This window comes from Phascolarctos cinereus, unplaced genomic scaffold (genome assembly GCF_003287225.1).
Source record: "Phascolarctos cinereus isolate Bilbo 61053 unplaced genomic scaffold, phaCin_HiC Scaffold_2;HRSCAF=192, whole genome shotgun sequence".
In the NCBI taxonomy this organism is placed as follows: Eukaryota; Metazoa; Chordata; class Mammalia; order Diprotodontia; family Phascolarctidae; genus Phascolarctos; species Phascolarctos cinereus.
The window spans coordinates 203434723-203457591 of record NW_027555625.1 but is presented as its reverse complement, the minus strand read 5'-3'; the positions used below and the strand labels follow the sequence as shown (position 1 = coordinate 203457591).

At 37.8% G+C, this 22869-nt stretch overlaps 1 protein-coding gene across 1 annotated transcript in view; it reads left to right on the top strand.

The window, feature by feature from the left end:
* Positions 1–2684: 2684 nt before the first annotated feature.
* Positions 2685–22869, top strand: part of PDIA6 (protein disulfide isomerase family A member 6) — a 35962-nt gene continuing 15777 nt past the window's right edge. The window contains 8 exon segments of the mRNA XM_020992632.2: positions 2685–2821; positions 11042–11183; positions 13632–13689; positions 15551–15677; positions 18279–18376; positions 19157–19287; positions 19717–19831; positions 22600–22740. Coding sequence (XP_020848291.1) covers positions 2803–2821; positions 11042–11183; positions 13632–13689; positions 15551–15677; positions 18279–18376; positions 19157–19287; positions 19717–19831; positions 22600–22740 — 831 coding nt within the window. The 5' untranslated portion in view covers positions 2685–2802.

Here is a 22869-nt window from a genome sequence, read left to right as displayed (position 1 = left end):
ATCAACACGTGGGCCTCTTCACACTGATCTCTGCCCTTTTGGACCTACAGCATGGGAAGAATATGCAAATACACATAGAAAATAATTTCAACAGTTCGATTGTTCAGTGCTCTCTCATCCTGTATACGATGGCAATCATAGCCCATCCACACCTTCTCATCCAGGGTAATTCTTACACCACAGAGGTAAATCCTCCACAGAGATACCATCAAATATGCTGGGGGCCTTCTCTTGATGGTTTGTGGATAACCATAGAGTAACTGGTATAACCGGCCCCCTCTCCTTTTCTTATGGTAAATCTCTTCGATGATGCAAAAGAGAACAAAAAAAGGAAAGGTAGTAAATGGTACAAGAAGTCTGAATAAGGATCTTCACTTCTGATTGAGGGAATTAAGGATCCCTTCAAGGAAGCTGTGCTTCTTGAGCTAAGTCTTAAAGGATGACTGGGAATTTCATAGGTGAGGATGGGGGGGGTGGCCGGGAGAGAAAGGCTGGGGGTGGAGGGGTGGGGGGGTGGAATAAGAGGGATTCCGAGGTATGGAGGCAAGATATAGGTGGAGTACAAGACGGGTTGTGATAGAGTACAAGATAGAGGATAGTGAAAAATTATATATATATATATAGATATGTATATATGTATTATATATATGTATATATATGGGTCCTGCTAGATTGTGGAAGACTTTGCATGCTAGCCAAAGGCTTTATTTGAGAAGCATCAAAGAGCTATTGAAGGATGGAAGTTTGGAAAAGAGACACATAAGCATTTTCCTAACAATAAGAAGAGCATTGTGTCTAGGCTCATAACACTTGGGTTCAAATCCTAGACAAATGATTTAACCTCAATTTCCTCCTCAGCAAAATTAAAGATTAAAGTAAGGTCCCTTCCAGCTTTAAGTCCAATGTTTTTTGTTGATAAGATGTTCTTTGTCATAACATGCATTTGTTCAACGAAATATAATGCTTCCTTTAGAAAACTGCATGTTAGGGGGCAGCTAGGTGTTGCAGTGGATAGAGCACCAGCCCTGAAGTCAGGAGGACCTGAATTCAAATCCGGCATCAGACCAAACACTTGACACTTACTAGCTGTGTGATCCTGGGCAAGTCACTTAACCCCAACTGCCTTAAAAAAAAGAAAAGAAAAGAAAAGAAAATTGCATATTACAGCTGGAATTGGAAATCATCTAGACTAACCCCCTCATTTTCCAGATAGAGAAACTAAAGCTTAAATGGACTCAGTGATTTACCCAATGTCACACAGCCAATAAAAACTTCATCCAAAAATTCTGAGATGCTTAACATTTAGTCATTAATAAAGTAATTGGGTTCCCCAGGGCCAAAGAAAAGCCCATTCTTTCTTGGGAAGAAAAATAGATAAATGTAATGATGGCTGGGTCCTTGTACTTCATCTGGGGTGAAGGTGACACACAATTCTCAAATGCTATGCCAGCAGAGGGCAAGTTCTGGCGGGTCGGGTCCTCCCAAGCTGGAAAGGCTTCAAGTACCAGCCCAAAGACAGAATGTGTATCTGTCCTCAAAATGTCAGGCTAGCAGGTATGGGAGATTAAACCTTAAGGACCCATCAGTGGAATCACACATCCTTTGTTTAAATGAGTTCTGAAGGCTTCATATTAATCATTTTGCAAATATTATCCAAAGAAATAATATTGTAAAGCACTTAGCACAATGCCTGGCACATTTCCCCTGCTTTAGGTGACTAGGACAGCAGGGGAAGGGGAAGGAAGGTATGGGGAAAGATTGAAGGGAAGTCCTTGAGGACCTAGACTTCATTCCTTTATTTTCCCAGCATTTAGCACAGTGCCTGGCACGGTCTCATAGTAGGAGCTTAATAAATGCTTGTTGGCTGATTGATTTTTGTATTTGTTTCCTGGGAACCTAGTCCAGAGCCTGGCACACTTTATACTCAATAAATTGATTTTAGGTTACCATAAATATGCTTCTAGTGAGGTAGTGAGCTCCCAACACTGAAGTATAAGAAGCAGAGGCAGAATGGTGTCTTCTCAGGTATGTTTTAGATGAGGGTCTATATACAGGCTGGTTAGGATGAGTTCCTCTCTTCTAATAAAAAGCATTAGGACAGCTAGTTGGCAAGGTCAGGACAGACATGTATTCAAGTCCTGCCTTAGACACTTTATGGCTGTGTAACCCTGAGCAAATCACTTAATCTGTTTCTTTATCTGTAAAATGGGGGTAATAATGTCACCTCCACAGCGTGGGGAGATAACATGTGTAAAGCGCATTACAACCCTTAAGGCGCTACATAAGTGCTATACTATAATTATTATTAAATGGAAGGCAGAGAGAAACGTAACAGCAAGAAGTTGAGTAACTGAGGAGAGAAAGAGCAAAGTCGAGGACACAAATGGGATGGCGCGGGGCGGGACTGGGGCGAGGGGAAGGGGCGGGGTTGAGCCTCAGAACCGAAAAGGACCACATATGAGGAAGGCAGGAGGCAGGGCCCTGAAGTTAGGTACCCTCCCCCACTCACTGCCTATGAAGACGTGATTCTCTACCCGGCCAACTCCCATTGGCTATTCAAATAAGTGAAGAACCCGTGGACCAATGAGGTGCGGCCACGGCTTGGCGAGCGTTTTCTCGTCCAACCTCCCCGCTGCTATTGCAGCTCTCTTGCTTCCCTCCCCGCTCCTCCTGGGCGGAGGGCGGGGTTCGCCGGGCCGGCGGGGCTAGGGAGGAGAGAGCGGGAGGGTGGCAGAGGGAGCGGGCGAGCGGGCTTTGCAGCGGCAGCTCTTATTGCAGCGGTGCCCCCGGGCGCTCCTCGACATGACCGGCCTAGGGTTCGGTAAGCGCTAAGCTGGCGGGCGGGCGCGCGCGCGCGCGGAGGCGGCCGTTGGGAGAGCGATGGGGGGATGGGAAGGGGGTAGCGCGTGCGGACTGCCGGCTTCATCCTCCGCCTCCCGCGGCCATTGTGGCGTCCGGGCCGGCCGGGGGCGCGAGGAGGGAGCCCAAAGGAAGGGGTGGCCTCTGGTCGGAGAACGTACGGGGGTTGGGACAGTGCTGCTGTGGACGGGAAGGAGGGGAAGAGGATGAGCTGGGATGGGGGGAGGACGGTGGTGGGGGCCGTGCGGGGAGTTTGTCGGAGAGTTAAAGTGAAGGACTTTGGGATCCCTGCGTGGTGGGGGGAGGAGTCTGAGTGGGCTGGAGTTTGGTGTTACTTGGGGCGGGGGACAGGAGCACGGAGTCCCCCAGTGAGGAATAGGACGGTGCTTAAGGAGGAAGGATAAAAATGGGAGGCCCTCCCACATGGGGGGGGGGCTGCTGTCTGTGAGCGGGTGTAAGTAGGGGACCAAACCCACTGTAAGAGGGAGATGTGAGTGTGAGTGTGCGCTGGGGTGGGGGATGGGGGTGGGACCCAGTAGTGAAGAAGCCTAGTCGAGGAAGTTCTTCCTGTAGGGGAGGAAACGATGGCAGTGAGGGGTGTCGGTTTGGGTGGGCCGAGAGGCCTTCCCTGGGCAAAACTTTGAGTAGTCTGTGAATTGGGATGGTGGGGGCGGGGAAAGCTTCGTTACATCTCAGCTTGTGATGTGAGTGGCCCAGTGAGGGTTATCCTTAATCTCTCTCCCATTCTGCCTTGACAAGTTGTGTGTGTGTGTGTGTGTGTGTTGTGTGTGTGTGTGTGTGTGGTGTGGTGTGTGAAAGCATTTTTTGGGCAGGGAAAACGTGTATGTGTTTGTAGGCTCACTTAGGTGTGGGAGAATTCATTGCTCCTTGCACCAAGTATTTGGAAGAATATGGTAGAAAGAAAAAGAATTTACTGTCAGTTCATTTTGTTCATACTTAATTTTTCTGGGTACACAAGGTGGGTTGGGCGTAACACACAGTTCTGAAAAGATACATGTATTGTGTAAAATGAAGTATACCAATTTGAAGAGTGTGGAGCCTTGGGGTTAAGGGACCCTTGCCTCTCCGGGTCCATCCTACGTAATGCTACATTTGAGGTGAAGGCTGAGTGAGAGTTTTGCATGGGACACAGTGTGAGTGATAGGAGTAATGTCTCTCTGTTATGTACCTGTACTTCTATCAGGGGTGCTGTTTTCCCCTTTATATCCCTAGATTGTAACAGTACCTAGTACATAGGAATTGCTTAATAATAAATACTTGCTGGCTAGACCTGGGAGGGACCTTAGAGATCATAGACCAAATCCATCATTTACAGTTCAGGAAACTGAGACCGAAAAAGGTTAAATGACTTGTCCAGTGTCACATAAGTGTAATTAAGTAGCAGATCCTTGGGTTTAAACTTCAGATTCTCTGATTCAAAATCTGATGTCCTATCCATTCAACTGAAGAGGATGACTTCTGTATTAATTTAGCTCCTAATTTATTAAATTTCCTTGAGAATCTCTAGGTTTCTGGATAAGCAATCATCAGAATATGGATGGTTTTAGAATTCATACTCTTATTAGAATGTGGAATTGTCCCTTCACTGAGACTTTGTTGAGGCAGCGTAGTGACATCCTTAAATGCAGTAGAGAAATAGAAGTTACAGATGCCAAATCATCTGCTCACATATATTCTAGACATTTAGATAATTGAGATGTTACTGACAGCATTCATTAGTGACTAGAAGGATAAAAATAAATTTAGAAACAGTATAGATCAGTTTAGAAATTAACCTGTTTTGCTTTTATAGAGATATATGGGGTTCTTTCGTTTGGGGGTCTGAAGTTAAGCTCTAGCAATTAGCCTATAAGTTCTCCCTTATATAACCTTTTAATTTTTAAATTCTGAACTTAGATCTCAAAAAACTTTTTCCTGTATATAACAGAACACAAAAACAAAATTGTATATGCAACTGTGATTTCTCCATTCCACTAGCTTTTTTTAAAAATATAATACACATTACTTGTAAAACTATTCTCTTTTTAAAAAGAAAAAATACTTCAGTGGCCTACCCATCCTTTCTAGTCTCCAAACTCCTGGCTCCCTAATTTTAAAAAAGAAAGAGAGAGAGAAAGGAAGAGACAAAGGAGGAAGGCCAAAGGCCTTTGTAACAGACAAGGAAAAGGAATCCACACAGTGGCCATGTACAAATTGTCTCTTTCAGGAAGTAACATACTTCATCATAGATCCTCTGGGGAGGCATGGTTGGTCCTTGAATTGATCTGAATGCTTTGTCTTTCATAGTTTTTCTTTTACAACCTTGTTGTATTTGTGTAATTTGTTCTTCTATTTCTGCTCATTTGAACTCTGTATTAGTTCATAATATCAAGGATTCTCTAAAAGTATCTTTTGTCTTTTTTTAATGGCACAATAAATTCATTATATAATGATTTGTTCAGCCATTGAAGGGCACCCCATTAGGTTCTAGATCTTTTCCCACTTTTAACTGCACTTTCATAATCAGAAATTTTGCTTTGCTTGTTGTTATTTATTCCCTGGACTTATTTTCCCTTTTTACCACACCTTCTCATTCCTGTTTGTTTTCTTGTGTTTTCACACAAAACTGTGTGTGGGTTCAACTTTCCTGTCTCCTTTTCAGGTAAGAGTGAGGGTTCTTCTGATCCCTGCCCTGTTGCCTGTGTTTTTACATATTCTCCAATTTTGAGAAATAGCAAATTGCATCCCTTTCTTCTTCTCTACACTAGTGTATTCCTTTTATTCTCCATTCTCTTGCCCTTTTAAAGCCCTCAAACAGAACCAGTCCACCCCCAAATACTGTTTTTCTTGTTTAACTTCCTTAATCACCTTTGAAAGCATTAAGACTGAAGGAACACTTGTTCTCTCCAATCTCATCATCAAACCCCTTTTTCAACTCAAAAGCATATGGAAGTGATTGTTGATAAATCAAAATAAATTAATAAAATTTAAAAAAAAAACCTTTTTCCAGTTGGTCAAATAAATTTACCCTTTGGTCATTTCAACAGAGAAGTGATTGAGCATCTTCTCTTCCATTAAAGATCCACTTTTTTACCCCATAGGATTATACTTAGCTTCACAAGGCAAATTATTCTTGATTGTAAGCTTTTATCTCTTGTCTTTTGTAGTACTCTAAGATCTCTTTGTGATCTTGACTGGTTTCTCAGGACTTGAACTCAGAACTAGGCTTGCAGTGTTTTTTCTTTGACAAGGGGAGCTCTTGATTCAGGCTGTGACAGTTCTGGGACTTTGCCATTTGTATTTTGAGGAGATGATAAAATGGTTTCTTTGATCATTGTTTTCAGAGAATCTAATGATTCTTAAATTATTAGTTGTCTTTGATGTCAGTTATCTCAAAAAAAATTTTTCCAGTCTTGATTTTGGCTGTGTCATAGTCGTTGATTTCTGTCCTGGTTTTCAGGGAGTCCATTTCTTGGGTAAGGTTTACCACATTATTTTCTAAGCTATTTATTCTCTTTCCATTTCTTTCCCCTGAAGCTTTTATTTCACTTTTTCTAAGTATTTATGTAGTCCTTCTAGAAAAATCCATTTTTTCCTTTGAATTTATGATTGCCATTGTTACAATTACTCTCTTTTGTACATCTTACTATTTTTACATTTTTAGTTAACTTGGGTTTTGAGCCAGGCTCAGACCCTGCCTCTGCTTTATCTCTCTCCCTAAGTCATTGGGGTTACTTTCACTGACCTCCACCTTCTGGGGACCCTCGTAGTCTTGAGATTCATAGCATTGACGCAGGTCATCAGTAGCATCTCGTAACAAAGTGCTAGGGAACTTGGAGACTGGCCACCTGGGCCGCTTTGGTTTTCACACAACTTCAGCTTCCAGGGACTTTGGGGAATGGGGGGAACTGTTGCTACCTCCAAACCTGTTAACGACATGTGTTTCTGGTTGCAATGGAAAGTTACCAACTTCTTTGTCTATACTGGTGCTGTCTTGGCTTTATTGGTATCCCAGCCCCCTTTCCTATTCTTATGGTTGACATTTTGTATAGCTATGAAGCAAAAGTACTCATTTGCTATAGTTTTATTATTGGATTTATTCAGTCTGGTATGAATTCAATTTTTGCTAAAAGTAAGTGTATATAAGCTGATCAGTCTCCATTCAGACAGTGATCTTGGCTAGAAGTCCTAGTGTAGTTTCTAATATGTCATATATAATACCTTTTAAGTTAGCATAAACTCCATTAGTTGTCAAGAATGTAGGGAACCTCATTTGAAAGAGGAATCAGCAAAATACCATCTAACTACTAAAATAACTGCTCTCCTAAAATTATATCATTAGTGCCATCATTGAATAGAAAGGCTTGGTTGTAAAGCACCTTCAAAAGGATAGTCCATTCACTATAGGAGTTTACTGCTAAAGGTGGGAGTACTGAGGAGACCTTCAGTTTTCTACCACCTGCTTAAGCCTAGAGATATTCTTTGAATGGGGATATGTCACCATGGCTTCTAATCCACAGAGTAGATGATTAAGCTTATGTCTAGCTTGAAAATAGAACAGGAGTCCAAAGAGGTTTATATATATAAAGCACATATTGCTTTGAGATATATTTATCTCAGAAGCTTGATGCATTTCAGTGATAGTTTGAGAGAAAGCAGCTTTAAGCTAGTGCTGAGATAGAGTTAAGAAAAACTTTTCTCAATCATTGACTTTGTAAACATCAGGCTTTTATATGCAAGTCCTTGGGAAACAGCCAGTTGGGATAAGGTTCAAAGATCACAGTACTGTACAAGTGCATTGGTGATGAAAAACAAAAGGTTTCATGAAGAAGATAGCATTTGAGGCGGACTTCAAGAGGATACCTTTATTTTTTTTTATAGATTGATTTATTTATTTTTAGTTTTCAACGTTCACTTCCATAAGATTTTGAGTTCCAAATTTTCTCTTTACCTCTCCCCCCCACTCCCTAACTCCAAGATGTAGTGTAAATTTATGTAGGCTCAACATATACATTCGTATTAACCTATTTTCATATTAGTCATGTTGTAAAGAAGAATTAGAACCAATGGGAGAAACCATGAGAAAGAAGAAACAAAAAAAAAGGAGAGCAAATAATATGCTTCAATCTGCATTCAGACTTCTTAGTTCTTTTTTTGCGTGTAGACAGCATTTTCCATTATGAATCTTTTGGAGTTGTCTTAGATCCTTGCATTGTTAAGAAGAGATAAGTCTATCAAAATTAGTCATTGTATAATGGGGCTGTTACTGTATACAATATTCTCTTGGTTCTGTTCACTTCACTCAGCTTCAGTTCATATAAGTCTTCCCAGGTTTTTCTGAAGTCTGCCTGCTCATCATTTCTTATAGCACAATAGTATTCCATTAGATTCATATACTACAACTTGTTCAGCTGTTCCCCAATTGATAGGCTTCCCCTCAATTTCCAATTCTTTGCTACCACAAAAAGAGCTGTTATAAATATTTTTGTACATGTGGGTCTCTTTGGATTTTTATGATCTCTTTGGAATACAGACCTAGAAGTGGTGTTGCTGGATCAAAGGGTATGCACAGTTTCATAGCCTTTTGTTCATAATTCCAAATTGAAAAGGATACCTTTATTAAGGAAATATGAACCACATATTTTTACTCCATAGAAAGACGGGCCTACTCCTCTCATTGTTCCCTAGATCTCATCTCCAGGAATTTATCCTGTGGATTATCTCTCATCTTTAATCTACCACCTCTTTTCTGCTACCTGTGTACATAGTGAAATTTACTTCATTCTTTAAAAACCTTTAGTTGACACACTATCCCCTGAAGTTATCTTACATATTTCCTATTCACTACTAAAGTCATAGAATTATTAGATCTCTATTATCTCCACTTTCTTATTACCTAGTCTTCAACTCCTACTGGTCTGACTTCTGGTCCCACCACTCTGCTGAAATGATCTTGTATTTACTTAATCTGATGGCCTGTTAATCCTTATCCACTCTGACCTCTCTGGAGCTTTTATATACTGTTGGCTAACCCTTTTTGGATGCTTTTCTTTGGTATTCTTCCTGTCTGGCTATATGCATTGTTGGATCATCATCTTGCTGTCTTAAGATAAGTGTTTCCTAGGTCACTGTCTTCTCTCAGATAATTCCTGTGTGTGTAACTCTCAAATATACATACCTATTGCTAATCCTTGTGTTGGATTCAGGCCACAGAACTTCACCTAACTTATTAAATATATCTTCCAGGATGTCCAGTAGGCTTCTCTGCCTCAAGGTGTCAGAAGCAGAGCTCATCTTCCTCCTACCTAAACTCACCCTTCTTCCAAGCTTTTCCCTCATTCTTTTGGTCACCTATACTTATAACCTCAGAACTAACCTCAACTATTCTTTCTTCCTCACATCCAGTCTTTTTGATTATCCATTGCCAGTCTTTTTGATTCCATCTCCATGACTTATCTCTCATCTGCATCAGTTTCCCTTCTCTTGACTCCCAAAGTTCCAATTTTCATCATTGGCCTCTATCACTGTAATCTCCTATTTGTCTCCCTGCTTCTAGTCTTTCCTCTGTAGTCTGACTTCTGCACAGCCAACAGTATATGTGTGTGTATTTTTTTTTTGGTGAGGCAGTTGGGGTTAAGTGACTCGCCCAGGGTCACACAGCTAGTGAGTATTATGTTTCTGAGGCTAGATTTGAACTCAGGTCCTCCTGACTCCAGGGCTGGTGCTCTATTCACTGCGCCACCTAGCTGCCCCAACAATATTTCTAATATGTGTCACTTCCCCTGCTCAAAATCACCCATGTCATCCACCCTCATTGCCTACAGGATCAAGTTGAAATGTCTCACTGTACGTGTTTAAGACTCTACTATCTGGCCCATGCTCCTTTCCAGACTTATTTTGTACTACTACCCTTCACTTGCTTTGTGTTCCAGTCATACTGGCAAATTAGCTATTACTCAGTTTCTCACGTCTGTTCATTCTCAGTCCATTGCAATTCCCGGAACACATTGCTACCTCGTCTGTGTTCAGAATTCTTCAAGTCTCAACTCAGCTGCTACTTCCTAGGTTGAAGTATACCTTGATTTCTTTCCTACTCCCTCCTGCAAGTTGTTCAGTGTTTTTTTAGTCTTTTTTTTTTGTATTCTACTTCTAGGTGTAAGGACCTAGAAGACAGAGATACTTTACTTCTTTATACCACTAATGCCTAGCATTGTACCGTAATAGTTTTGTTGAGAGAGATGGAAGGAGGGCACTCTTAAGTGTAAGGAATGAACCTGATTAGAGGAATGAAAGGAGCTAGGTAGATAGCGAGGTGTAGATAGTGTTGTAGTCAGGAAGACCAAATTCAAACTTGGCCTCAGACACTTTATTATCTGTGTGAGTCTGGGCAGTTCATTTAACCTCTGTCTATCTGACTTTGCTCATCTGTAAAATGGGGATAATAATAGCAACTACTTGACTACCTCCCAGAATTATTGTGAGAATAAAATGAGATAATTTGTAAAGTGTTTTGCAGATCTTAAAGCCCTATATAATGCTAGCTATTGTTATTACTATTATCTTTATTGTGTTTTTTCTCTTTCCATGTAAATACCCTTTCCATTTGTACCATTCACTTTTTTCACACTAAAGGCAGATGTAATAGAAAGCACAGAATCAGGCAGGAGCCGAAAGACCTGGGTTTTTAACATGGCTTTTCCACCTTCCAGCCGAGTGTCACAACCTTTCTTGGCCTTGATTTTCTCATCTTGCTTATTTTATGATGATATAAGGATCAAATGAGATGATATATGAACACAAACTATAAATCATCCAACAATTTGCGAAAAAGAAAATGGTGTATAGGGTGACCTTAGCTTCTGAATATGTATGATCTAAAAGGGCTTTGAAGCCAGTTGTTTAGCACTCGAGTCTTTTGCTATAGAGATTTTTATAAATGGTGGTGTGGTGTTAGGTCCCCAAGATAGCTATCAGGAACCCATTTAGCCCTCAGCATAGCTGTAAAATTTGCCATTTGTAGTGTTTATTCATGAAAACTCCTTGCAGGGTTATTCTAGAAGTAAACAGGCAGGGGTCTTCTAACTGTATGGAGCCAATACGGGGTGGGTAGTGGGGAGGAATGAGAAATAGAAGACTAATCCATCATCACCCTTTTGATGGTATGGTTGTGTTTTTGTTCTAGGACTGATAAGCTGTGCCTTATTTCTGGGTGTGAGTGGCTTATATTCCTCTAGTGATGATGTGATAGAACTGACTCCTTCCAATTTCAACCGTGAAGTTATTCAGAGTAACAGTTTGTGGCTTATAGAGTTCTACGCTCCCTGGTAAGTATAGTTGTAAGCCCTATGATATCAAAGTATTGATATATACTCAGATATAAACTTGAGAAGATTGGTGTTGGATTATTTGGTTTCTTACCTAAGGAGAGGCTAGTGGAAGATAATTGGGGGAACTGATGAAATTCTTAAATGGTTTAAAGATATTGGAGAACACAGAGAAAAAGTAGTAAAATGAGTGTTTATTATAGAAGAAATTTTTTAAAAAACTGGGAAATACTGTGATATTGTGATGATATACACAGAACTTGAACTGTCTTGCATAAAAATTAATAATGGTAACTGAATTCATTATGTGCAAATGTTTATAGACAAAATAGAATCAAGAATTGTTTTTTCAATTTCTTTAAGCAAATTGTTTACTAAAATGTACTTTCTAGTTGCTTGTCTTACTCATTTTAATATGTGATTGGAGTAAGTTAAAAGTAGCTGGAAGATGGGGCAGCTAGGTGGTGCAGTGGATAGAGCACCAGCCCTGGTGGACTGGGAGGACCTGAGTTCAAATTTGGCCTTGGACCAAACACTTGACACTTATTAGCTGTGTGACCCTGGGCAAGTCACTTAACCTCAACTGCCTAAAAATAAAATGAATAAATATAAAAAGTAGCTGGAAGTTAAGGTTTTTATTTTAGATAAAAATTGATAATTTACCAAAACAAAGAACTTCTCCAAGGGAAGTAGAAAACATTTAATTAAAACCTTGTCCTCAGTGGTGTAGTGGATAGAGAACTAGCCTCAGAGTTAGGAAGACTTGTATTAAAACTCCATTTCTAGTATATATATTATTTGTCCGTAGGCAAATCACTTAGCTTCTCAGTGTCCCCAGATAATTCTCTAAATTGGAGACAGCTGCAGATCTCCAGTCGTAGGCGTTTCCTTACCAAGAAGTGTTCTGTATTTATGAAATCTTTGGTCTAGATTGGGGGGGGGGGAGCTGTGCTAATGAACTCTGGTCACATATGTCCATTTAGTGTAACACCATAGTTGATAATCTAACTTTTTGAAGAGTGGAGTGTACTTTGTAAAGGAGTCTTTTGGAATGTTTGTATTATAAAAGAAAATTTAAAATGTGAATTTAAAAATAAAAATCTCACATTTTTAATATTTATCAGTGGAAACATTAAAATTGCTTTTTAATGAACTTGCATAATTAAAAATTTGGAAGGATGGAAATTAGATATCAGTTGAAATACTCATGCAAAGTGACTATTTAATGAAGTAAAACAACATGGTTAATAGTTACATATAATATACATAGATTGCCCTTTTAAAGAATGTGTATTTTATTCAACATTGACTGTAGTAATATAAATATAGTATTTGAGAAAGGAACTTGAGTATCCAGTGCTGCATAAGGAATATTATTGTTTTTATACAAATATAGGGGAGCTGTATGATTTCACCTTTAAAGAAACTATTTGTGTAAGCATTTCCTCCATAGAGTCATTTATGACTATACAAAAGTCTTAGTGCTGGAGGCAAATAGAAGTTAAGTGATTTGCCCAGAATCACATAGCTTTTAAGTGTTAGGTTCTGGAGGTGGGATTTGAACAGAGGTCTTAAAGAGTGAGTCTAAGACTAGCCACTCTGCCAAGCCGCCTTTATAATACTGTTGCTAAAATAATCTACCATTTTACTGACAAAGCATATGTTAATAGAGATTTGAGTAACAATATCAAACTAGAGGTTTTGCTATTTACCTACACTGTACATTATAACATCTTGATGTGCAACAGCTGATAGAATCTAACAGAGGTAGAGACATTATGATCCTGTTTAGACAAAGGTGTTTATATAAATCACATACAATTTTGTTAAAATCTGACCCTTAATGTGACTGTTTATATAGCAATAGTATATTATTTGTAAATATATAAAAGCCTCATCCCAAGATATATCTTTAGATATTTAGGATTTTAGATTAGTGTTGTGCGCAGTGCCCATCAATAAAGTATAACTTTATATGTCTGGGTCAATGATTGCAAATAACTAAATGATTAGGATTGAAGAACACAAGTGATTCAGAATACATTATACCATGTTTCAGGGCTGAGGTTTTGTTTTTAAATTTGTAACTTCTGAAATTATTACTTATGTTACAGGTGAACATCCCATATAATTTTTCTGTTTTAAATATTGTTTGACTAATATAAATTAATTTTTAAAAGTTTAATCCTCACCCACTCTTCTCACCCCCCAAAAACCTACTAGTTGTAAGATATCACCCTGAAATATATGGATTTTCAGCTCTGCTGTTCAGATTTCTAGTTCTTTGATGCTTATTCAAACCATTTAGACAGAATTTAGCATTTTTCTTATTGAAGTGTTAACCAAAAATTCCTAAAAGTCAAGAGATTTAAGTAATCTAGTCATTGGCTTGCGGTTTTCCTAACCTTCTACCCTATCTTCTCTCCCCTTCCCCCTACCCCCATAAAGGTGTGGTCACTGCCAAAGGTTAGCACCAGAATGGAAGAAAGCAGCAACTGCATTAAAAGTAAGTTTCAGCTATTCTCAAAGATGCCTAATATGTTTTCTGTGCTTTTGCACTCAAAAATAAGCAGATTATATGAGTTTAACCTGACAGGAAATTTTGCAGTAGCTATGAATTTGGTTTTCATAGTACAGTTTGAATATATTGAAATGTCAAGTCCATGTGGAATCCTTATGAATTATATTTTGTTTTCCATTCTGCTTTTGATTATTGTTGATTTATCATTCATTTCCTCTCACCTTATAATCCACTTGGTATTAATTCTGCCTCAAAATCTTGCATCCTTACTCTCTTTTTCTTTCTTGCCTAATACCTGTTACTTGGACTTTTGCAGTAGTTTCCCTAACCATTCTCTCTAGTCTCTTTTTCTATTTTAATTAAATATGTGATGAATGTAAATTAATATTCTAGTAATCCAGTTCATCCTTTACACTGCTATTAAAGTTATCTTCCTAATGAACAAATTGAATAACTACTTTTCATGCTTCCCCATTGTCTGCAGGATGAAAAAGAATGTCCTTCATGTAGTATCTAAGGTTGTCATAATGTAGCATCAGCCACCTTTTCGGCTTTATTTCATACCACTCCTCTTCATGTTATGTTCTCTTATCTTCCAGTTACCCTGAAATGCTAGCTTTTCCCTGAGTTTTTGTTTTCTTCCATGTCCCCAGTTCCTGAAGTTTTTATCCCCTATACCTCCCTATACTTGTTAAACATTTTTTTCCCTGAGGAAAGGTGCAGGTGCCACCTAATTGCATGAAATTAAGTTTTCCTTGGTCCTTCCCTCCTTGAATGCCTCACTTGCTAGTCCATGACCTCTCACATCATTACATATATACATACATACATACATAATACATACACATACATACATACATACATACATACATTCATTCATTCATTCGTTCTACTCTTGTGATGTTGTGGTGGGGGGACACATTTACAGTCAGATGACCTAGTTAGTATCCTGGTTATGATACTTCCTAGCTGTGTGACTTTGGGCAAACCACTTTTTCTGAGCTCTAGTTTCCTTATTTCTAAAACAGGGATTAATGTAATGATTGCAATACCTTCAGGGTTTATGTGAGGAAAGTTCTTTGTAAACCTTAAAGAACTGTCATTGATATTTTTGTTCATCTTAACCACTGATAGATTGTAACTTTTTGAGGACAGGTACTATCATGTTTTAATCCAAGCATGTGTAGCATTGTACTTTGCATATAATGAGTCTTAAGTTTATTTAACTGAATTGAATTATATGAACTGTAGAATCTCCTATAGCTATGTCACTTAGTTGTACCAGGGGAAAATTGGAAAAATTAAAATAATATCCAGATTTACCTCTGTGGACCTGCTTATGGTTCCCACAGCTCACTTCTGTTATATCTACTAATCCATTTTTGGCTCCTTTCCTCATTTACTCCAGCACAAAGATTCCTTTTTGATCCAATTCTCCTATTTCTCACTCTCCTCACTCATGGACTTTTCTACTATTTTTAATTCTGTTTTACCCCCAGAATGGTCCTGATGGACCAGATCTTCAAATGGATAGGGAGTGTTATCAGTGATTTAAAGTAAACTGATGCAGGTAATCAAGTACATAGCATTTGCAAGTCTGAGAAATTTGACCAGGCAAAAAAATTAATGGGGCAGTTTTTAATGTCATTATATTTAACTTAAAACTCTGATCATGCAACTTGTTTTTAAACTTTTTTATTTAAGTAGTTCTGATATTTATATGAAAAATATTTAATTTTGGAGGAAGTAATGAAACCATGCTATTGACTCTGGCCTAAGAAACCCAGAAAAAAGCAGGTCTTTGTGTAGTGTGAGTACAAAATAACGTTTATTTGAATTTCAACAGGATATAGTGAGAGTTGGTGCAGTTGATGCAGATAAACATCAGTCCCTAGGTGGACAATATGGAGTCCAAGGATTTCCTACTATTAAGATCTTTGGATCCAACAAAAATAGACCGGAAGATTACCAGGGTAAGAATTTATTTTCCTGTATCTCCCTTTCTTCTGGCTTTGCTGTATAGTGGTATTTCTTTGTTTCAATTTGAACCACATTTTAAATAATCATTACATTATCATTGGAAAATTTGTGGCATTAGATTGTCAGGTGCTTCCCACTTAACTTGCTGCTTGTGTCATTCTCAGCATGTAAGATGGCACAACATGTCCCTCTACTGATGCCTCTCTATATTACAACTTTGTTCCTCCTCCTACTGGGAACAGAAGGAATAGCATATGGTTAAAAGCACATGTCATTTCAAAGGCTTAGAGAGCTTACAGTCTAAACACCCTCAGAGGCAGGTCTAAAATATATGTATGTACATTAAGTGCTTACTTTCTGCCAGGAATACAGTGAAGAATTGAAACATTTCTTGCCTTTTAAGAGCTTATATTCTGTTGAGTAGAAACAGATGAATAAATATAAAACATGTACAGAGTAATTGGGGTGGGAAGAGGACTAGTCATTTCCAAGTGGATATGGACCTTTTTGCAAGAGATGGCACTTCATCTTGTCTGTTTTTGGACATAACCATTATGGAAATTTATTCTGCTTTATTGTAAATATTTGTCAAAAGGGTTTTGTTTTCAGATTTCTTTCTTTAAATCTCCACTGAGGTGAGGGTCAAGAGGTGGGGAAAATTGGAAGAGGGACAAATTATTGCTTGATTGATGAAAAAATGTAATAAAATTTTGAAACTGCCTTGTTCTTTAACCATATATTATTGAAATGACTCCTTTCTTCTCCCTTGTGACTTTTTCTTTTGAAAGGATAGGAAGAAAATAGGGGAAAGAACAATATTTTTCTTAGCACTTTTTACAAAAATAAAATTTGTACAGTAGATAGGAATATTAATTTGTTTTGTCTTGTTAGAAATAGGACCTGCAAACTACTGAGCCTTTAAGAATTTAGCATCTTCTAGTTTTTCTACTTCAGAAAATATAAAATCAGATAAAATATAAAGGCAAAACTAATTGGTATTATTGTTGAACAAAGCATTTGTTTTCAGAAAAGAAACTAAGTTTAAAATCCCAGGGAATTCAGTAGTTATAGCTAAAAGTCATCCTCACAATTATTATCATCATTCTTACTGTTTTAAGATAAGTCTTTAAATGGACTGCAGTCCTTAAATGAAATTGGTTTATTTTACAATCCATTAAGACAAAGTCATTTTTATTAAACTTTATAAGGACCTCAGTACTCTATTCCATTGAATCTTGCTAGACTTTTGTGTAACCATTTTCTTCTTGAAACAGTTGCTATGAGATAGTTTTCGCAAGTATTATTTTTACTTTGCTGTAGAATTTGGAGAAAGAGATTAATTTTGTGAACTGTATCTAGTACTTTTTATAAAAGGATATCCTATGACACTAATACCCATAGCGTGTTGAATTATCGCAAAAAAGCAGCAGCATAGTAGACCAATTTCTGTTTTTAGAATCCAAGAACCTGGGTTCAGATCCAGGCTTTGCAACTTACCTGCATATGTGACCTTGGGCAAGTTCTTTAACTATTTTGGGCTTCAGTTTCCTCATCTATAGAATGAGGGTCTTGGACTAAATGATGCAAGGTCCCAACTATAAATTTGTGATTCTATAAAAAGTTTACTGGACCCTATATTCTGTAGGAGTTCCTGTATTTGACAACTGAAAAACTTGTGTTCGTTCCTCTTTCTGTAGTTATTTCAAAAACTGATTGAAATTAACCTCAGGTTTGATTCTTTCTCCCATCCATAAGTACTACAAATGACATGATAGCCTTCAGAATTTCAAAATTTTATTACGAGACTGTAATTTTCCATTACTGATGATGTTCTTCCCTTAAAACATATTGCTTCTATAACAGTTTGGTCAGTTTCTTCCTGATATTCAGGTGTATAGCCTAGCAGACTGGGACTCATACCTGAGTTTAGTCTCCATTTTAAGGATCATCGAATTTAAAGCTGGAATGGATCTTAGGGAAGCCAGCAAGACTTCTGTTATGGCAATGCCCTTCATAATTGTCTCCAATTATAGACAAAATTATTAACACCTATGAAAGATTGTTTTATATGAAATATGATGAGTAGGCTCGTTAGGGATCTATTTATCATTGTATTGATAGCACTGACATTGTTGTGTAATTTTCTAACTCTTTTTTCTAGGTTAAGTTACCTGTTCTCTTTTCAGAAAAGATACTAAGATAACAATCTCTAGAAGTGCTAGAGATTTTTAATTCCTTTTTTCTAATAGCAGTAATGACTATATCTTTAGAACATAAGTATTTGTCACTTTTAGATTTTATTTTGATTGACTACATCTTAAAGTAATTGACATAAGGGAAATCCTGATTGCACATGCTTTTGCTATCATCACTGTTAAAACTGCGGACAAAGACTGCAAAAAAAAAATTAGGCAGTGGGTCATTACAACACTGAATAAGAATGATTTTAAAATAGGGACTGTCTGTACTTTTTATATTAGAAAGCAATTTAATGACACTGCAAGTAGTCAATTTTCGAGTTGTCAGAAGAATACCTGCTTGTTTTTATGTGATCCATGACCATTTTTACCATTTTACATTTGTTTTCCTTTTAGGTGGTAGAACTGGTGAAGCTATTGTAGATGCTGCTCTTAATTCTTTACGACAACTGGTAAAGGAACGCCTTGGTGGAAGAAGTAGTGGATATAGTTCTGTAAGGCTTTCTTGTTATTTTTGGTAACTTTAAAAATAGTTGTATTGGTGCTATTTTGTTTTTACATTAGTCACTTCCAGATAGTTCTTCATCTCCTCCCTCACTAAACCAACTCCTCCTTCCTTGTTAGTTTTCTCATATTCCAAAAAAAAAAAACCCACTACTTGTATTGACACTGTATTGCATGAATACGTTTCTGATTCTTGTTAATACTGCTCTTTACAAACTTAGCAATACTACACGTCAGCCATATCTAATAGCATAGTCAATATTCCACACCCATAGTCTTCATCCATCAGAAGTTAGGGGTGCATTTCCTCATCTCCTCATTTCATTTCGGATCACTTTATCCAGGTCTTCTGTGTTTCTTTAAATTCCTCATTCTTCACTTCTTAGAGTGAAATTATATTCTGCTACATTCATGCGTCACAGTTCATCTAACCAAAGATGGGTAGCCATTTAATTTTTAAATTGTCTTTGTTCTAACTGAGTTTGAGAGTTTTGAAGCTTCAGCTCCTAGTATGTATGGAAGTGTATTATGTGTATACATTTCTAAGATAGAGAGTATATGTGTAGTTATCTAAAAATCATATTCCATTAAGTATTTAATACACTGGGAAACCTTTTGTTTTTTACTCATTTTGCACTGGAATTACAGAAATTAAACCAAAGCTTTCAGGAGTATGTGAACATTTCTTAAGTTTAGATATGGAATTATATTCATTGCCCTAAATCTTACTCCCTAGTTATAACTAAAATTTGGATATATTTTAATTACAGAGTCGAAGTGAAGGTTCAGGCAAGAAGGATGTGATTGAACTGACAGATGACACTTTTGATAAAAATGTGCTTGACAGTGATGATGTTTGGTTGGTGGAGTTTTATGCTCCTTGGTGTGGACACTGCAAAAAGTAAGTTGGACAGCTGGTTTTTACCCTCTTTTTGTTTCATGTTTATTTTAATCTACCCACCTAGCTTAGGTCTAAAATTTCTTACACGATTAAGTTTAGAACTATAGTGATAGAGAACTCAGTGTATCATCAAACTTTCAAACATTAGCCAGTAAAATGGATCTGAGGTATATAGGGAGTAGCATGGCACATATTTATGGAATATGGAACTTGGAGGAAAAAGAATATACTTAATGCATTTTTATTTTGTATGTCTCATGTTTTCTTTCAGGGGATTTAGAAAATAGGGTTTTGTCTGGGGGAGAGCATAACTTAAAAGGTTCAAGATCTGCCCTATCTGAATTTTATAAAAAGAGAGTATAAAAACAAATATTACTGCTAATCATTTAGAATGAGGTGTAATCTAAAGATACTTTATTCTTCCAATAGCTTAGAACCAGAATGGGCAGCTGCAGCCACAGAAGTAAAGGAACAGACAAAAGGAAAGGTGAAGCTAGCTGCTGTAGATGCTACAGTAAATCAGGCATTGACTAGCCGATATGGGGTAAGTATGTTTTCAATTTAAGGCTGATTACAGAATCATTAAATATCAAGGACCTTTAAAACCATGTAGTCCTGGGGCAGCTAGGTGGTGCTGGAGTCAGGAGGAGCTGAGTTCAAATCTGGCCTTGGACCAGACATTTGACACTTACTAGCTATGTGACCCTGGGCAAGTCACTTAACCCCAATTGCCTTTAAAAAAAAAAAAGTCCAAATCCTTCATTTTAAGGGTGAAGAAACTGAAACCTAAAGATGACATGATATGATGCTCCCTGCTAATAAGAGCTGAGACTTGAAATCCAAGTCTTCTAACTCAAGTATAGTACTTTGACAGTGCTTCCCTTCAACTTTTTATGTATCATATTTGCAAATGAAAGACAGAAAAAATATCTACAAAGGTGACCTTTTGTTTGTTTTTAAGTAAATCATCACTGAAAACTTTTGTTTTTACATCACTACATTTAGGAAGATCTTCCAGCAAGTTGGGTGGAGGCCCCATGTCTAATTTGTGGGAAGATGTGAACAAGAGTTGAATGGATGGGTTAATCTGTATTGTTGAAAGGGATATTCGTGTTGATAAAATCCCAAAGTCATTGATATATTGGAATATTTGCTTCCATAAATATTCCCCTCATCCAGACTGGCAGATTTTTTTTCCAGTACTGTCACCTATCATTTACAGTGCTTTTACACCAGTCTAACAGAACCTGCCTTTAGTCCACGGCACTTGGAAGTTCAGGGCCTCCTCAGCTTCCTTCTATCCTGTCTCCACACACACAGAATTACTGAATAGGAATCTCTTCTGCAGTTTCCTCAACTAGTCATTTAGCCATTGCTTGAAAACCTATAGTGAGGAGTATCTTACAGCGATATGAAGAAGCCCATTTGATTTTGGGATATCTCTAATTTTTCTGCATATTAACCTAAATTTACCCTTTGAAACTTATCCCCATTGTTCCTAGTTCTGTCTGTTAGGCCAAGCAGAAGAAATCTCATCTCGCCTCCAACAGACAGCCCATAAGATACTTAAAGATAGATATAGGTCTCCCCATTAGGCTGTACACCAAGTTCTTCTAGTCTTCATGTATGATGAATTTGAAGCTCTTCACCATCCTGGCTTCCTTCTTGTATGTTACATAACTTATTAATGTCCTTTTTATGTTGCCCGGAATTGAACACGGCACTGTTTGTGATTTGACCAGGGCAGTCTGATGAAGACTTTAGTCATCTTCCTGGAAGCCATGCCTCTTTAGTTTTATTTGGCCAATGCAGCATACTATTGACTCATTAAGCTTGCAGTCCAACAAACTGCAAGTCTTTCTGACAAATTGCTGTCTAACCATGCCTTTTCCACTTTCATCAAGGTGACACAGTACATAGTGCTGGAAGAGCTTAGTTCAAATCCGGCATCAGACTTATTAGCTGTGTGACTCTAGGCAAATAATTTAACCGCTGCCTGCCTCGGTTTCCTAAACTGTAAAATGAGGATAACAACAACACCTACCTCACTGGGTTGTGAGGATCAAATGAGAAAATATCTGGAAAATTCTTAACATAGTGCCTGGCATGTAATAAGTATTTTGTTTCCTTCCTTTTAGCTAACTAATAAAAGTTTATACAGCACAGGGCCAACTGAGCACAGATCTCTGGGGCGCTCCACTGATGATGACTTCCATCCAATTTAATATTGAATAATTACCACTACTGTAGTCATTCACCAGTTCCAGATCTCTATAATTTTTTATATCATTTAGCCAAATCTCTTCTGTCATTTCCATAAGAATTTCATGAGACTTTATCAAAGTAAACACTATGGGCAGCATGCTTAGGGCTCTGTGTTGATTAGCCTTCTCAGAAGAAGATTTAAGGTTAGTCTGAGATGCCTTCTGACCCACAAGGAGTTGGAAATTAATGAGGAATTAGAAACTGAAAATTCAGCAGTTAAAAATAGGTTAATTAGCCATGTCAGATAGTATGTCAGCTAAGGTTTCTAATATAATCCTTAATGGTGGCTCAAGACCTGATTTGACTCATGATTGTCTCTAGACCTAAACTCACACACAGTCCCTTTTTTTGATCTTCATGCCACCTAATGCTCAGCAGCACTACCAGCCAATTCAGAAGCCTTTTAATTGAATGGCAGTGTTGTGGTGCCCCACTCATATTGCTACTCTTAATCACTTAGGTGGGGCAGCTAGGTGGCGCATTGGATAGAGCACTGGCCCTGGATTCAGGAGGACCTGAGTTCAAATCTGGCCTCAGACACATAACACTTACTAGCTGTGTGACCCTGGGTGAGTCACTTTGCCTAGCCAAAAAAAAAAAAGAAAGAAGAGAAAGAAAAGAAATGAATGTGTATTTTGTAGACTTGCTTTGTCCCACACTCCCGTTTCCCCAGCCTGTGCATGTAGATGCTTTCAAACACATGAATCAGTAGCTGAGTTTTTAGGACTATAATTTAATCAATTTATTTGATTATTTAAATTATTATTATACTCAATTATTATTGAAAATTCCAAAGGAAAAAAAAGGCTTAATTGAGCCTAAAGGAAGTCATACTCAAGAAAAGAACAATTTAGACTGAATCATAGCAGTATGAGACTTCTAATATATTGCTACTTTGTGGATTCTTTGATATGCATACAAAATGAAGGTAAAAAACTGGTTCCTTTTTTCTTTTAGTAAGTTACAAAAGCAGTTTTAGAAATGGTGAAAAGCAATTACTTTTATCTTACTCTGGTTAAAGAATTAATATTCTGTATTTCATTATAGATTGGAGGATTTCCGACAATCAAGATTTTCCAGAAAGGAGAACCACCTATGGATTACAGTGGTGGGAGGACAAGATCTGACATAGTTTCCAGAGCCCTAGATTTATTTTCTGATAATGCCCCACCACCTGAGCTCCTTGAGGTATATCCTTTTTAAAAAATTCTACCTGTTTATTAATACAGGATATTTATACTAACTTCTGTTTCCATTGAGGACATCACTATTTTCTCTCATTGTGCAAGTTTACAATCTTACTCTCAGCTTGGCACT